The 17,385-nt window shown below is 51.1% G+C and overlaps 2 protein-coding genes across 8 annotated transcripts in view; both read left to right on the top strand.

The window, feature by feature from the left end:
• Positions 1-1,170: 1,170 nt before the first annotated feature.
• Positions 1,171-17,385, top strand: part of DHRSX (dehydrogenase/reductase X-linked) — a 294,832-nt gene continuing 278,617 nt past the window's right edge. For 2 of the 4 annotated variants that reach the window (XM_055376341.2, XM_055376340.2), the window contains exon 1: positions 1,192-1,324. In XM_055376341.2, the coding sequence (XP_055232316.1) occupies positions 1,216-1,324 (109 nt within the window). In that variant the 5' untranslated portion in view covers positions 1,192-1,215. Of the gene's footprint in view, positions 1,325-17,385 lie in introns of all 4 variants that reach the window. The other 2 variants (XM_055376339.2, XM_055376338.2) reach the window with 2 other exon arrangements.
• ZBED1 (zinc finger BED-type containing 1) lies at positions 1,184-15,751 on the top strand. 4 transcript variants are annotated; one of them, XM_055376333.2, is made up of 2 exons: positions 1,184-1,324; positions 11,419-15,751. In XM_055376333.2, exon 2 carries the CDS (start codon positions 11,472-11,474, stop codon positions 13,554-13,556), a length of 2,085 nt encoding a protein of 694 aa, XP_055232308.1. In that variant the 5' UTR covers positions 1,184-1,324; positions 11,419-11,471; the 3' UTR covers positions 13,557-15,751. The 4 variants fall into 4 exon arrangements, with proteins under 4 accessions (XP_055232308.1, XP_055232311.1, XP_055232312.1 ...); XM_055376336.2 differs by having other exon boundaries at positions 1,200-1,324; positions 11,422-15,751; XM_055376337.2 differs by lacking the exon at positions 1,184-1,324 and adding an exon at positions 1,449-1,829 and having other exon boundaries at positions 11,422-15,751.

The following is a 17,385-nucleotide window of genomic DNA, read 5'->3' as shown; positions in this document are numbered from 1 at the left end:
TTCCATGGTCTTGGCTGGAGTGTGGGGTCTTGGAGAGGCAGTCCCAGCTGGGGTCTGTAGTCCCGGGGGGCGTCCTGGCAGGGGTCTGTGGTCTTGTGGGGTGCTGGCTGGGGCCTGTGGTCCGGGGGGTGGTTCTGATGGAGGTGAAGGTCCTAGAAGGGGGCCCCAGTAGGGGTCTGTGATCCTAGAGAGGGGTCCTGGTGGTGGGGGTCCCAGTGGAGGTCTGTGGTCCTGGGGGGCCCTGGGAGGATCTGTGGTACTGGGGGTCCCAGTGGAGGTCTGTGGTCCTGGGGCGCCCTGGGAGGATCTGTGGTACTGGGGAGTCCTGGTGGAGGTCTGTGGTCCTGGGGGGCCCTGGGAGGATCTGTGGTACTGGGGAGTCCTGGTGGAGGTCTGTGGTCCTGGTGGGGTTCTTGGTGGGGTGTCTGGGCGTGCCCCAGTGGGGGGGGTCTGTGGTCTTGGGGCTCCCAGCAGGGGTCTGGGGTCCTGGGGGGTGTTCTTGGGAGGAGTCTATGGATCTGAGTTGGGTGCCGGCTGGGGTCTGTAGTCCTGGGGGCGTCCTGGCTGGGGTTGTTGGTCTTGTGGTGGTGGGGATCCCTGCTGGGGTCTGCAGTCCTGCGGGGAGGGGGAAGGGTCCTGGCTGGGGTCTGTGGTCCTGGAGGAGGTGTGGAGGGTCCCTGCTGGGGTCTGGGGTCTGTGGTCCTGGGGGGGATTCCTGGCTGGGGTCTGTGGTCCTGGCTGGGGGTGTGTGTGGGGGGTCCCTGCTGGGGTCTGTGGTCCTGAAGGGGGTGTCCTGACTGGGGTCAGTGGTCCTGGGGGCGTCCTGGCTGGGGTCAGTGGTCCTGGGGTGGCGTTCTGGCTGGGGTCTCTGGTTCAGACGGGGGGTCTTGGCTGGGGTCTGTGGTCCTGGGGGGGGGTCCTGGCTGAAGTCTATGGTCCTTGCAGGGGGGGTTCCTGGCTGGAGTCTGTGGTCCTGGGGGGGGTGTCCTGGCTGGGGTCGGTTGTCCGCTCGGGGTCCCCAGTCCTGCAGGCGGTGCGGGATCCCAGAGGGCCCGGGCGGGGTCTGGGGTTGGGGGTTCCCCGCAGGCCGGGGCGGTTCGGGGCGGGCAGGGGGCGGTCCGGGGCGCGCGCGTTTCCGCCGTCCGTCCGGGAGGGCGGGCGGGCGCAGAGTCCCGCGGGCGGCGCGGAAGCGGCGGCGGCGCGGCCGGGGCAGCCATGTCGCCATTGTCTGCGGCGCGGGCGGCCCTGCGGGTCTACGCGGTAGGCGCCGCGGTGATCCTGGCGCAGCTGCTGCGGCGCTGCCGCGGGGGCTTCCTGGAGCCAGGTCAGCGGGGCGGGGCAGGGGTCAGGGCTCCGGGGACCCGGGTGGGCGCGGGCTGGCTCGGGGGCGGGGGCGCGGGGGCTCCGCGTGACCTTGGCGAGGCGGTGGCGCTCCCGGAAGTGGGGCTGGGCGGGGGTCGCGGTGTGGCCGGGGGTGGGGGGCGGGGCGTGCGCGCCTGGGACCTCCCCGCCCCGCGCTTCCCGTCCCCGCCGGCTCTTCTGCGCGCGTGGCCCGGCCCGACCCGGCCCGACCCTTCCCTCCCCGCGCGTGTGGCCTCCCCGCCTGTCCCGGGTCGGGCTCCAACCGAGCAGCCCCCGTGCAACCGCCCCCCCGCGCACCCTGACACCTCCGGGCCATGGCCGGGGACCCGGGGGCTCGCACGCCCCGCGCCCAAGACATCAGGCGGCTCTGCCTGCAGCCTGCGGTCGGCCAGTGACCGCGCGCCCCCGCCAGGCCCCGGAGGGGAGGAGCGGGCGTCCCAGGGACCTCGACCCCTACCCACCCCAGGGTAAGTGAGGATGGGCCCTTCTCCGGAGGACGTCTCCAGAGGGGGCCCAGAGGCGGCTTCTCGGGCACTGGGGAGCCACGGAGGTCTGGTGGGGAGGGCAGGCCCGTTAAGTGGCAACTTTGTTTCCTTGGCCTTTGTAAACATCTCTGAGTCACAGATCTCCAACTTTGCAGGACTCGTTTACCGTCTGAACTCATCAGTGATGACCGCCACTGTGTTTTGTGTATGCACATAACTTCTATTCATAGATTTGCAGGTTCAGAATTTATTATTATTATTATTTTTTGTAATAGGAAGTAGAGATGAAGTCTTGCTCTGTTGCCCAGGCTACTCTCGAACTCCTGGGCTCAAGCAGTCCTCCTGCCTCAGCCTCCCAAAGTGCTGGCATTACAGGTACCAGCTACTGCATCCGACTAATGTTTTAAATTTTTGTAGACGGGGTCTTGCTATGTTGCTCAGGCTGGTCTCGAACTCCTGGGCTCAAGCGATCTTCCTTCCTTTGCCTCCCAAACTGTTGGGATTACAGGTGTGAGCCACCACACCTGTCTAATGTTTTAATTTTTTTTTTGTAGCAATAGGGTCTCGCTACGTTGCCCAGGCTGGTCTGAAACTCATGGGCCGAAGCAGTCCTCCTACCTGGGTCCCCCAAAGTGCTGGGTTTACAGGCGTGAGCCACCACGCCTGGCTAATGTTTTAAATTTTTTGTAGAGATGGCATCTCACCATGTTGCCCAGGCTGGTCTTGAACCCCTGGCCTGCAGCAGTCCTCCAGTCTGGACCTCCCAAACTGCTGGGATTACAGACAGAGCGCCACTGTGCCCGGCCCATATTCTCAATTTAAACCTAGAAACCTGTAAACAATTATTTGTGAACTGGAATAAAGGGAATGTTAATTCCATGTTAGGTTAAATGATACTTTGTTTCAAAAATAACAGTTTTCCAAAACAGAGCGTTCAGAGGGTCAGTGTGGTGGGGGTGGTGGTGTACGTTGCCCTGAATGTCTTAAATGTCCAGCCTAAGAAGAGAGCTGTTATTTCTGCCTCTGTAGACAGTGTCATGGTATGTCAGGAGGCCTCTGGAAGACACTACTGCACGCCTCTGGGAGACTGGGAGTCAGCCAGGCGAAGCGCTTGGGTGCCTTATTGTGAAATGACTTTTGACTTCCACTCTGCACCCACTGAAGGAACCCCAGGGGTCCCAGCGCCACACTTTGAGAAGCGTGCCTGGAGTGGATGTTTTAAAGTGAGCCTCTCTCTCTCCCGCCTCTAGCCAGAGAAAAAGAGCTTTGAGTTTTCCGTGAGCTAAGCTTTTCTTTTTCTGCCAAACTGGCCTTCAGTATTTTTTTTTAAACCCACTTAGCATAATTACAAGTGCATAGAAGAAGGAGAGTAAAGGGAACTGTAGTCAGGCTTTCGGAGGGCAGGAGAGCATGTTTGTTTGAAGGAAGTAATCAGTTGCAAGGTGAACGGTTTACAGCTGCTGAACAATTGTGTGGAGTCTCGCAGAAGATTATGTTTATCCGGGCAGTTTTGCTTACAGAAAGGTCCCCTTAAACCTCCTTAAGGGCCTGTGTGGGCCCTGGCAGGAGAGGCCGGGGTTCCCGCAGCAGCTCACCAAAATGCTGGCCTTTGAAAAACTTGCTCTTTGTGCATTAGAAAGGAGGGCTGGAATCTTTTTTTTTTTTTTTGCCATTTACTGATTAAACAACAACAGAAGGTTGTTAAAGAGGACAAGCTTCTGGTGAAGTCACGTGTCTGCCAAGGGAATCTGTACCCGGGTGTGTATCGAAACAGAATGGCCTTCTCTAAAGATTAACTTAAGTGGCTTGCCCTCATCGAGCCCCTTCCTATGTATGGATTAAAAATAATTTTCGATACCAGTGGAGGAATGCTGTTGTCCTTGGTCTGCTGGTGGCCAGCTTCCTAAACGGCGTTTTTTATTTGCTTCTCTCTGGTAGGCCTTCGCTGTTGATGAGGAAACATTGAACTTTGTCCAGGGCATTTGAGCTAAGCTGTTTGAATAACCAAGAGGGCCAATTTCCCCACTGCAGATTGGAAGCAAGGGCAGTTTTTTCTTAGAACTTCCAAATGGAGCGTGTTCTTCTTAGGTATCGTACAGAGGAAATGCCTGGGTTACACCTTCCACATGAGTTGACTTACATGGTATGAGAAGGAAGAAATTGTGGCTGGAATCCACTCCTAAATGGTGTCTTCTTACAGTTCATCATGGAAAAACAAGATAATTACAAATTAATCATAGATGTTGGTCATGCCTTTACAGAGGGGGTTTAGAAGCAAATTGAGAATTCCCATAAGAGGGTCTGTCTCTGTGTTCTTAAGACTATATCCATGCGGCCCATTCAGTAAGTTGTATCTGTTGGTTGGATTTTAAAAGAGATGATTTAATCAGTGCATTTAATATCCTAATATGGCATCAAAACTTGAACATTGATATGGCCTGAAATCTGTTGAAAATGATCATATTGAATGAAGAAAGTCTCTGCCCACCGGTATTAATAACAGGGTGATCTGTTTAGAAATTGCATTTTCTCTGATGCATCAATGAGTTCTGCAAAGGAGAGAAAATTGATGGTACCTATAGTCAAGTCCAGTTCCAATACTGCCACAGAATTTTTCTTAAAAGTTCTATTGTAAATAATAGGCCACAGAATATTCCTTCACTTTCTGGGATGCAAAATGGACTCGTAAATGCTGTACCACAGGACTGAGTATTTACAAAAAATATGCCAACTGGCCCACTTACAAAGCTATTTATAGAAGTCTTACTTTTCAAACTATTTTTTTTTTAACCTGTAAAGGGAAAGTTAATTCTTGTTGGTTTTATGAGTAGTGAACAGTGGCTATTAGAAATCAGGTAGAAGTAAAAACAGCAGTTTTCCAACTTCTTCTTTTTCTTTTTTTTTTTTTTTTTTTTGAGACCAAGTTTCGCTCTTGTTTCCCAGGCTGGAGTGCAATGGCATGATCTCAGCTCACCACAACCTCTGCCTCCCGGGTTCGAGCGATTCTCCTGCCTCAGCCTCCCGAGTAGCTGGGATGACAGGCATGTGCCACCACGCCTGGCTCATTTTGTATTTTTAGTAGAGATGGGGTTTCTCCATGTTGCTCAGGCTGGTCTTGAACTCCTGACCTCAGGTGATAGTCCACCTTGGCATCCCAAATTGCTGGGATTACAGGGGTGAGCCCCTGCCTCCGGCCTCCAACTTCTTGATCATAGAATCCCCCCAAAAACATGAGGACCCCAGACAGTTTTTGTTTTTGTGGATTATAACAGTCAATAAGTCATCCTGTTAGACATTAAAACAGAAATTTAAAACATATTTAACAATTTATTTAAAAGTAATGGTAACAGGCCAATTACATGTTACTACCAAAAATGTATGTAATATATTTATTGTTCTTATATTTTATTTTTATTAAATATATATATTTTTAGAATAATTTATACTTTTCTATAAATATAAAATACAAATGAGTTATATTTATATAATTTAGATGTAAATAAAGACAATTGATATTTTTATATAAATATATAAATGTGTACACTTATGGGGCACAGTGTGATGCTTTGCTGTATGTTTGCATTGTGGAATAATTAAATCAAACTAATATCTATCACCCGCTATTTTTCCTTTGTGGTGGGAACATTTAAAATCTCTTTTAGCTATTTTTCTGTTTTTTATTTCCATAGGTTATTGGGGAACAGGTGGTGTTTGATTCCATGAGTAAGTTTTTTAGAGGTGATTTGTGAGATTCTGGGGCACCCATCACCCGAGCAGTATACACTGCACGCAAGACATTTAAAATCTCTATTAGTGGGCCGGGTGCGGTGGCTCATGCCTATAATCCCAGCACTTTGGGAGGCTGAGGCGGGTGGATTGCCTGAGCTCAGGAGTTTGAGACCAGCCTGGGCAATACAGTGGAACCCCATCTCTACTAAAATACAAAAAATTAGCTGGGTGTGGCAGTGTGCGCCTGTAGTCCCAGCTACTTGGGAGGCTGAGGCAGGAGAATGGTGTGAACCTGGGAGGTGGAGGTTGCAGTCAGCCAAGATTGCGCCACTGCACTCAAGCCTGGGCAACAGGGTGAGATTCCGTCTCAAAAAAACCAAAAAAACAAAAAACAAAAATAAAAACCTCTTTTAGCTATTTTGAAATATGTAATACACTATTAACTATAGCCACCACGCTGTGCAGTAGGTCACTGAAACGGATTTCTCCTGTTGAACAGAAACTTGGTACCCTTTGGCCATGTGCTGTATGTTTTTTAAAAGAAAAATGATTGTCATTTCCAAAATAACAAAAACTTAGGGAGAAGAGTCGCTGAGTTTTAGGGTTTTGTCAGCCTCATCCATAAAGGGACGGATGGCGGCTGGCTCCTTCCTCTGCTTCTTCACACTGGTCTCTTGTGACGTGTCGTTCTGGTAAGAGTCATGTGAGGCACATCCACTGGCCTCTCATGGATGTGCAATTGGAAACGTGAAATCGCCGGCCCCCTGAGAGCGTTTTGGGGAGTGTCCCCCCCAACACCCCCCCCTCCCCCCACTGGGGATGCTGCACCAGTCTTGAAGAATTGAGGCAGTGAGAGGCTGGTTTGCAGCAACCTTTATTCGTGGCCTTGTGTGCACGGAAGCGCTGCAAGGGAGGACGAAGGAGGAAGGAGGAAGGAGGAAGGAGGGTACTCACTGCAGAAGGCCAGCTCTGCTGTGGCTGTTACGTGGGTTCAGATGGAACCCACCTACTGTGTGGACGGTTCTTTACCTGGGAGTCCCATGGAATTCTGACAGCAGGAGACATGTGGGAGGGAGCTTCTTGTTTCTCCTTCCAGGAGTCACTTGGTTAGGGGTTTGGGAATTTTGGCTCTTAGTACAAAACTTCGCTCCAGGTACTAGACCTGTTTCAGCCAAATAATGATGATCATCATAATAGAATACAAACCTTTGTTCACCTAAATAATAACAATAATATTAATAATAATAGAATATAAACCTTTGTTCATGGTACTGGGGCGTCTTTCAGCCCAATAATAATAACAACAATAGGAATAATGATAATAATGATAAAATATAAACCTTTGCTTCACGTCCTGGAATGTCTTTCAGCCAAATAATAATAATAATATTAATGATAATAGAATATAAACCTTTGTTCAGGGTACTGTGACTTCTTTCAGCCCAGTAATAATAATAATAATAGTAATAATGATAGAATATAAACCTTTGCTTCATCTCCTGGAACGTCTTTCAGCCAAATAATAACAATAATAATAATAATGACAATAGAATATAAACCTTTGTTCAGGGTACTGTGACCTCTTTCAGCCCAGTAATAATAATAACAATAGTAATAATGATAATAATGATAGAATATAAACGTTTGCTCCAGGTCCTGAGAGCTCTTTCAGCCAAATAAGAATAATAATAGAATATAAACCTTTGTTCACAGTACTAGGACCTCTTTCAGACCAACAGTAATGACAGTAATAATAATTATAATGATAATAGAATATAAACTTTTCTTCTAGGTACTGGGACCTCTTTCAACCAAATAATAATAGTGGAATATAAAACTTGGCTCTAGGTACCAGAACCTTTTTTCAGCCAAATAGTAATAATAACAATAGTATTAATAGAAAACAGACCTTTGGTCCAGGTACTGGGACACCTGTGAGCCAAATAATAATAATAATGATAATAATAGAACATAAACCTTTGACTGAAGTACCAGAACCTTTTTCAGCTAAATAATAATAATAAAATATAAACTCTTGTTCCAGGTACCTGGACTTCTTTCAGCCTAATAATAATCATAGAATATAAACCTTTACTACAGGCCCTGGCACCTTTTTCAGCCAAATAATAATAAAATAGAATATAAACTTTTGTTCTGTTACTGGGATCTCTTTCAGCCTAATAACAAAAGTAATAATAATAGAATAAAAACCTTTGCTCCAGGTTCTAGAACCTCTTTCAGCCTAATAATAATAATAATATAATAATATAAGCCTTTGCTACAGGTATCAGGACCTGTTTCAGCCAAATAATAATAACAGCAATGATAATAGAATATAAACCTTGGCCCCAGGCACTGGGACTTCTTTCAGTCAAACAATCACAATAATAATAATAATAATAATAATAATAATAATAATAATAATAGAATATGGATGTTTGCTCCAGCTTTCAGGACCTCTTTCAGACAGATAATAATAACCGAGTACAAACTTTTCTTCCAGGTATTGGGACCTCTTCCAGCCTAAAAATAATAGTAATAATAGCATATATATCTTTTTTTTTGTTTTGTTCTTTCTTTGAGACGGAGTTTTGCGCTTGTTGCCCAGGCTAGAGTGCAATGGCGCGATCTCGGCTCACTGCAACCTCTGCTTCCCGGGTTCAAACGATTCTCGTGCGTCAGCCTCCCGAGTAGCTGGGACTACAGGCATGTGCCACCACCACGCCCGGCTAATTTTGTATTTTTAGTAGAGGAGGGGTTTCACCATGTTGTCCAGGGTGGTCTCAAACTCCTGACCTCAGGTGATCCACCCACCTTGGCCTCCCAAAGTGCTGAGAGTACAGGCGTGAGCCGCCGTGCCTGGCGCCAGCATAAAAATCTTTGCTACAGGTACTGAGACCTTTTTCAGCCTAATAATAATAACAACCGTAACAATAATAATTAGAATATAAACCTTTGTTACAGGTACTGAGACGTTTTTCAGCCTAATAATAATAACAACCGTAACAATAATAATTAGAATATAAACCTTTGTTGCTGGTACTGGGACCTCTTCCAGCCTAATCTTCATAATAATAAAAATAATAATAATAATGGAATTGAAACCTTTCCTTCAGGTTCCAGAACCGCTTTCAGCCACATAATAATAATAATAATAATAATAAATAGAATTTAAACTTTTGTTTGAGGACTGGGACCTCTTTCAGCCCAATAGCACAAATAATAATAATGGAATGTAAACCTTTTCCTCCCAAGTACCAAAACCTGTTTCAGCCAAATAATAATAATATGATGATGATGATGGAGGATCTGATACAGCTGTGTCCTGTCACTCAGGTCGGACTTAGGAGGCCTCGTGAGATTCTTTTCCCCCTCCGTTGACTGTGTAATCCAGGGGCCCCACCCTAACTCGGCTGCAGAAGATGCAGTTTGGGGGTTCCTCGTTTTCTGGAAGTCCCGGTCGTGTTATTCATTCTCTCAGCACCTTAGAACAAACCGGGGTGCTGGCATTGGTCACAGGACCCCCATCCTTGCACCCCAGTCTTGGGAAGTGGCACTGCTGGGCTCTGGCAATGCCCAGCTCACCCGGCACGTGGCGGCGTCTCCCTAAAAAGCACTGGGCAGGCTCCGTTGACGGAAAGCCAGCAACGCAGGCCGCGACTGCCCGTGAAGACGGGGGGCCTTTCTAAGACCTCCAGTCATTATTTCGGGCAAAATTAACCTTCAGAATACCTTGCTTTAATAAAGTACCAGAAACCGGAGGGCTTAAAACCATAGCTTATTCTCTCCCAGTTCTGGAGGCCAGAAGTCTGAAATCAAAGTGTCTCAGGGCTGTGCTCCCTCCGGAGGCTTACGCGGAGGGTGCTTCCTGCCTCTCCCAGCTCCTGGGGGCTCCTGGCGTCCCTGGGCTTCAGGCCAGCCACATCATCACTCTAGTCTCTGCCTCTGTCTCCATGTGGCCTTCTCTGTGTCTGTGTCTCCTCTTCTGTCTTTTATAAGGACATCTGTCATTGCATTTAGGGCTCACTCAAATCCCGGCTGATCTCATCTCCAGATCCTTAACTCATGAGATGTACAACATTTCTTATAACCAAGTAAGATCTCATTCCACATCCTGGGCTTTAGGATGTGGACAGATCTTTCTGCGGGCCACTGTTCAATCCACCATGATTTCATCCAGTTCATTCTGGAGGCTCTAGGGGAGGATCCTTCCTGCCTCTCCCAGCTCCTGGGGGCTCCAGACGTTCTGGGTTTGTGGCCGCATCACTCCAGGCTCTGCCTCTGTCTCCATGTGGTCTTCTCCTCTGTGTCTGTGTCTCCTCATCTGTCTTCTATTAAGGACACTGGTCACTGCATTTAGGACCCACCTCAATTGAGAATAATCTCATCTTAAGGTCCTTACCTTCATTATTAATACATCTGCAAAGACCCTTTTTTCCAAACAAGATCCCATACACAAGTACCAGGTGGATACAGATTTTCTTTGGTAGGGGAGGACGCTTTTCAACCCACTATAGTCATCATTGAAATATGCCTCCTTGCACTGACTGTATCCCAACACTCTGAACGTGCCTGGGTGGTGCATTTTGTTATGTACCCTCCTGAGCACTGTACTGCACACTTGCAGACACAATTACACCTTTTAACAAAGCCCAGCTGTCATTTTGGGCAACCCAGTCACAGAGGTGGCCTCCTGAGTGGCAGCTGGAAGGGCCTGTATGTGTGAGCATTCAACCTCAACAGGAACCCTGGGGACTGGCTTCTAGGTCATCTAAGCCTCCACACTGAGTGCCCGATGTTTGCACAGGTGTGTGATATTTGCCCAATTGGGCCTGTCTGCCCACAGGTGTGACTGGACACAATGGGCGTTTTGAGAAGTTCCAGGCATTGAGAAATCCATGCTTCTTCAGACGTGCTTGCAGATCACGGATGCACCTGTGACGTTCCACATGGCTTCATTTTAAACCATAAAGTTTGAGAAGAGTGTGCAGTGCCTCTTAGCCATAGGAAAGCCGGCTTTAGTCAGATGGAGGTCCTGTTTGGCTTCTTTAATGCAGTGAATGAAGCTCAGGTGGCATTCGGAGAATCCTGCTGTGATGGTTGGCAGTGGGGGGTCTGCCTGGCCGCTTGTGGATTCTTCTATGTAGGCTTCATCCCCAGAAAAGATCTACGCGGCTTTCCCACGTGGCAGGTGCTTGGGAAAGCTCTTAGGACAGGAACAACAAGCCCCTGCGATGACAGAGGCATTGTCAGGCCGGGTGCGGTGACTCACGCCTGTCATCCCAGCACTTTGGGAGGCCAAGGCAGGTGGATCACCTGAAGTCAGGAGTTCGAGACCAGCCTGACCAACATGGTGAAACCCTGTCTCTACCAAAAATACAAAAATTAGCCAGGCGTGATGGCAGGTGCCTGTGATCCCAGCTACTGAGGAAGCTGAGGCAGGAAGATCGCTTGAACCCGGGAGGCGGAGGTTGCAGTGAGCTGAGATCACGCCATTGCACTGCAGCCTGGGTGACAGAGCGAAACTCTGTCTCAAAAAAAAAAAAAAGTAAAGGCACTTGTCAGGTACAGCCCTGCAAAAATGCCGTGCTCACTCGCAAACCTGTATGTTGACACGTGCGGCATCGCTGCAGTCGGATTAACGTGGAAGAAAGAGCGTATTCCTGCGCTAGGTTCCCTCCTCCACTCTGCAAAAGTGACCCTCAAGGAAGGTCCAGCCGTCCGGCCCCAGTGCCCTTTGGTTGAAAGCGGAGCTGCCCCGGCACCCTGTCTGTCTCCCCGGCAGGGCTCCCGTGCGTGCCTGGGTCCCTTCTCATGCTGTGTTTGTCTTGGCCCTTCTCAGCAGGTCCCCACGCATGAGCAGCCGTCCAGCAGGCAGGCTCCGGTGGAGAAGCAATGGAGAATAAAAGCCTGGAGAGCTCCCAGACAGACCTGAAGCTGGTGGCCCACCCCCGCGCCAAGAGCAAGGTGTGGAAGTATTTTGGCTTCGACACCAACGCCGAGGGATGCATCCTGCAGTGGAAGAAAATCTACTGCCGCATCTGCATGGCCCAGATCGCCTACTCCGGAAACACCTCCAACCTGTCCTACCACCTGGAGAAGAACCACCCGGAGGAATTCTGCGAGTTCGTCAAGAGCAACACAGAGCAGATGCGTGAAGCCTTCGCCACCGCCTTCTCCAAGCTGAAGCCCGAGTCGTCCCAGCAGCCCGGGCAGGACGCGCTGGCCGTCAAGGCCGGCCACGGCTACGACAGCAAGAAGCAGCAGGAGCTGACGGCCGCCGTGCTGGGCCTCATCTGCGAGGGGCTGTACCCGGCCTCCATCGTGGACGAGCCCACCTTCAAGGTGCTGCTGAAGACGGCCGACCCCCGGTATGAGCTGCCCAGCCGGAAGTACATCTCTACCAAGGCCATCCCTGAGAAGTACGGGGCCGTCCGGGAGGTGATCCTGAAGGAGCTGGCCGAGGCCACCTGGTGTGGCATCTCCACCGACATGTGGAGGAGTGAGAATCAGAACCGCGCCTACGTCACGCTGGCCGCCCACTTCCTGGGCCTGGGCGCCCCCAACTGCCTGTCCATGGGCTCCCGCTGCCTGAAGACCTTCGAGGTGCCCGAAGAGAACACGGCGGAGACCATCACGCGGGTGCTCTATGAGGTCTTCATCGAGTGGGGCATCAGTGCCAAGGTCTTCGGGGCCACCACCAACTATGGCAAGGACATCGTGAAGGCGTGCTCCCTGCTGGACGTCGCAGTGCACATGCCCTGCCTGGGCCACACCTTCAATGCCGGCATCCAGCAGGCCTTCCAGCTCCCGAAGCTGGGGGCGCTGCTGTCGCGCTGCCGCAAACTGGTGGAGTACTTCCAGCAGTCTGCCGTGGCCATGTACATGCTCTATGAGAAGCAGAAGCAGCAGAACGTGGCCCACTGCATGCTGGTGAGCAACCGCGTCTCCTGGTGGGGGAGCACGCTGGCCATGCTGCAGCGCCTCAAGGAGCAGCAGTTCGTCATCGCCGGGGTCTTGGTGGAGGACAGCAACAACCACCACCTCATGCTGGAGGCCAGCGAGTGGGCCACCATCGAGGGGCTGGTGGAGCTCCTGCAGCCCTTCAAGCAGGTGGCCGAGATGCTGTCGGCCTCCAGGTACCCCACCATCAGCATGGTGAAGCCGCTGCTGCACATGCTCCTGAACACCACGCTCAACATCAAGGAGACCGACTCCAAGGAGCTCAGCATGGCCAAGGAGGTCATCGCCAAGGAGCTTTCCAAGACCTACCAGGAGACGCCCGAGATCGACATGTTTCTCAACGTGGCCACCTTCCTGGACCCCCGCTACAAGAGGCTGCCCTTCCTCTCCGCCTTCGAGCGGCAGCAGGTGGAGAACCGCGTGGTGGAAGAGGCCAAGGGCCTGCTGGACAAGGTCAAAGAGGGCGGCTACCGGCCAGCCGAGGACAAGATCTTCCCGGTGCCCGAGGAGCCTCCCGTCAAGAAGCTCATGCGGACGTCCACGCCGCCGCCCGCCAGCGTCATCAACAACATGCTGGCCGAGATCTTCTGCCAGACAGGCGGCGTGGAGGACCAGGAAGAGTGGCATGCCCAGGTGGTGGAGGAGCTGAGCAACTTCAAGTCCCAGAAGGTGCTTGGCCTCAACGAAGACCCCCTCAAGTGGTGGTCAGACCGCCTGGCCCTCTTCCCCCTGCTGCCCAAGGTGCTGCAGAAGTACTGGTGCGTGACGGCCACGCGCGTCGCCCCCGAGCGTCTCTTCGGTTCCGCCGCCAACGTGGTCAGCGCCAAGAGGAACCGGCTGGCTCCCGCGCACGTGGACGAGCAGGTGTTTCTGTATGAGAACGCCCGGAGTGGGGCGGAGGCGGAACCCGAGGACCAGGACGAGGGGGAGTGGGGCCTGGACCAGGAGCAGGTGTTCTCCTTGGGGGATGGCGTCAGCGGCGGTTTCTTTGGCATTAGGGACAGCAGCTTCCTGTAGCGAGGAAGCATGTTGTCTTACAAGTCATCCCTGCAGCAGCCCATTGGATGCTTTGCTGTAAATACTTACCCGGTCAGCTTGGTTTTGAACCTCAGAGACCATCCACTGTCTTTGACACCTAGAAGGTGGAAAAAGGAAAGAGATTCGAGAAGTGAGAGACGGTCGGGTGCGGTGGCTCCTGTCTATAATCGCAGCACTTTGGGAGGCCGAGGCGGGCAGATCAACTGAGGTCAGGAGATCGAGACCAGCCTGGCCAACATGGCGAAACCCCGTCTCTACTAAAAATACAAAAATTAGCCAGGCCTGATGGCATGTGCCTGTAATCCCAGCTTCTGGAGGCTGAGGCCAGAGAATCGCTTGAACCTGGGAGGTGGAGGTTGCAGTAAGCTGAGATCGCTGCACTGTACTCCAGCCTGGGCGACAAGAGCGAGACTCTCTCAAAAAGAAAAAAGAAGACACAAGAGAGGTGGCTTTGAGTGGGTTTCCTTCCCTCCCCTATTCCCGGGGCCCTGACGACTTCTGCTTGGGAATTGCCAACGCTCAACTCCCTGCGTGCAGCAGAGCCTAGAGGAGCTGTTCCTTCCTTCACAGACACTTAACACCTACACCATGTCTGATTCGAGTTCTCCCTAGAAGGGTTTAGAAGAAACGCAGGAACATTCTGGGTGGCGTCGAAGGAGCCTTTCCCGATCATCATGTCTGACTTCTGCGAGGTCCAGATCACTGAATTCATGTTTACATTCTCGTGCAAGCAGGGACCTCTTGCTTCTGAGAAATGGGGAAGAGACCTTTTAGCCAAAATGCCCTTCTTAAAAAGAGAGACCTTTTTTTTTAATGTTCGGTTAAAAATGTGACAGATGAGTACAAAAATGCAGACACTTAACAAAAAGCAAACAAAAAAAAAGTGTGGAATGTGTTGTATTTTCGACAGGTTGCTGCCAGAGAGCCTGCTTCCTGCTGCCTGCCGAAATTCCACGTTGCGGAGTTGGTCCTTAAAACTGGGCGGTGGCCGGGCGTGGTGGCTCACGCTGAGGTCAGGAGTTCGAGACCAGCCTGGCCAACCAATATGGTGAAACCTCGTGTCTACTAAAAATACAAAAAACTAGCCAGGTGCGGTGGCACGCGCCTGTAATCCCAGCTACTCGGGAGGCTGAGGCGGAAGAATCGCTTGAGCCCAGGAGGTGGAGGTTGCAGTGAGCCAAGACTACGCCACTGCACTCCAGCCTGGAGGACAGAGTGACACTCCGTCTCAAAACAAAACAAAGTGGGTGGCTCACGGGTCCGGAGGTTATGTCTTCGGTGTCTCAGCCCTAAAAGTCCAGTTCCCCCGTGCGGCCAGCTTCTCCACGTAAGGTGTTTTTGATTTGATTACCGGAAAGGACTCTTGATTCTTCTCTTTTAAACTCAATACCACAGGGGAAATGAATTTTAAAATATTGCCCCCGGAGGGGTTTTCCGTGGCTGGATTCCTGCGAGTTGCTTTCAGTCATTCAGGGAAACAGACGTTTTCCAACATGTAGAACTGCTTTTTAGCTGGAGGAAAAATACTTCACGAGGCTTAGCATATTGCTTGGATTCTACATGCAGCGGGTTCTCTGCCTCCGTGAAGACAAGCTGGGCTGGGGAGGACGGTGTCTAGGAGGGATGACCCCACCCAGCTCCAGGCAATGTTCTGCCGAGACCCCAAGAACTCCGGGTGTCAGAGGGCAAAGGAACTACCTGCATTTCACAGCTGCTGACTTCTCAGGGCTGCAGGCAGCACAGAATTTTATCCTTACGTCCTGAGCCGGTTTAAGTCTGTCGAAAAGGAAGCACGGGAGAAATCCACGTAACCTTTGCTTTCTTTTTAAGGGAAGCGGTTCCGCCGTGAACTTGGAACCCTCAGCTCCGGGTGTTCTCAGCAGAAGGGCAGCTGGAAGGGACACAGTGGGGCAGGCTTTGGGGTTGCTCTCTGTTCTGCCCCGAGGCCGGGCACGCAGGGCAGCCCACGCCTCCGTGGACTCCATTCTGTAGCATTGCCAGCGTTCTCTTTACGTCTCTCACTATCCTTTGCTTTTCGTCACTCACGTGAAAAATGTGAACTGTTCCGGCTCTGTCTTCATTTTTATTTTTAAGCCATTGTTCCCCTCCTGAACGGTTGCCTCTTATTTAATGCTTTAAAGTGGGACTGTTGTTCAATAAACCAGAGAAATGCATTAGCTCCTCATTCATTTGTCTGCCGCGTGTCCATCTGGACTGCAGTTTGTCTGAACCCCTTGATCCTGGGAGTGGAGGGAGGTTTTTTATTATTATTATTTTTGTTTTTGTCGTGGTCCTTGTTTAGAGCAACTTTTTCCAGGGCACCCACGGTCAGTTCTGTGCTCCTCTTTCTTGTCTGTAAATCCTCAAGTTATGATGTACTTTCGGGTGTTTTGGCATCAAAATTTCTGAGTGAATAAAGCCAGCAGCTGGTGAAAGCGTTCCCCAGGAGCAGAGATTTTTGCCGGTTCCTTCACTTAGTGGATAGTTGTATAAACAGAGGCGCGATGGACGAGGCAGCCTGGATGGATCCGGATGGCATCAGTGCCTTCCCTCTCCCCGCAGCCTCCTTATCTCCCCTCTCTTCCTGTCTTCCTCACCTCCTCTCACATTGTCTCTTCCTTCCCTCCTCCTTCCATCCAACCCTCCCTCTCTTCTTCAGCCAACCAATCCTTCCTTCCTTCCTTCCCTCCCATCCTTCTCTTCTTCTCTCCCTTCCTTCCCTCCCTTCCCTTCCTTTCCCTTCCCTTCCTTCCTTTCTTCCTTCTCTCCCTCCCTTCCCTTCTCTCCCTTTCCTTCCTTCCTTCCCTTTCTTTCCTTCCTTCTCTCCCTTTCCTTCCTTCCCTCCCTTTCCTTCCTTCCCTCCCTTCTTTCCTTCTCTCCCTTCCTTCCTTCTCTCCCTTCCTTCCTTCTCTCCCTTCCTTCCTTCTCTCCCTTCCTTCTCTCCCTCCCTTCCCTTTCCTTCTCTCCCTTTCCTTCCTTCCCTCCCTTTCCTTCTCTCCCTTCCTTCCTTCCCTTTCCTTCCTTCCCTCCCTTTCCTTCCCTCCCTTTCCTTCTCTCCCTTTCCTTCCTTCCTTCCCTTTCCTTCCTTCCCTCCCTTTCCTTCCTTCCCTTTCCTTCCCTCCCTTTCCTTCCTTCCCTCCCTTTCCTTCCTTCCCTCCCTTTCCTTCCTTCCCTCCCTTTCCTTCCCTCCCTTTCCTTCTCTCCCTTTCCTTCCTTCCCTCCCTTTCCTTCCTTCCCTCCCTTTCCTTCTCTCCCTTTCCTTCCTTCTCTCCCTTTCCTTCCTTCCCTCCCTTTCCTTCCTTCCCTCCCTTTCCTTCCTTCCCTCCCTTTCCTTCCTTCCCTCCCTTTCCTTCCTTCTCTCCCTTTCCTTCCTTCCCTCCCTTTCCTTCCTTCTCTTTCCTTCCCTCCCTTTCCTTCCTTCCCTCCCTTTCCTTCCTTCCCTCCCTTTCCTTCCTTCCCTCCCTTTCCTTCCTTCCCTCCCTTTCCTTCCCTCCCTTTCCTTCCTTCTCTCCCTTTCCTTCCTTCCCTCCCTTTCCTTCCTTCCCTCCCTTTCCTTCCTTCCCTCCCTTTCCTTCTCTCCCTTTCCTTCCTTCTCTCCCTTTCCTTCCTTCCCTTTCCTTCTCTCCCTTTCCTTCCTTCTCTCCCTTTCCTTCCTTCCCTCCCTTTCCTTCCTTCCCTCCCTTTCCTTCCTTCCCTTTCCTTCTCTCCCTTTCCTTCCTTCTCTCCCTTTCCTTCCTTCCCTCCCTTTCCTTCCTTCCCTCCCTTTCCTTCCTTCCCTCCCTTTCCTTCCTTCCCTCCCTTTCCTTCC

The sequence above is a fragment of the Gorilla gorilla genome, chromosome X (assembly GCF_029281585.2).
Source record: "Gorilla gorilla gorilla isolate KB3781 chromosome X, NHGRI_mGorGor1-v2.1_pri, whole genome shotgun sequence".
NCBI classification, from domain to species: Eukaryota; Metazoa; Chordata; class Mammalia; order Primates; family Hominidae; genus Gorilla; species Gorilla gorilla.
Note: the sequence above shows the minus strand (reverse complement) of the source record. Positions and strands in the feature narration are given on the sequence as shown.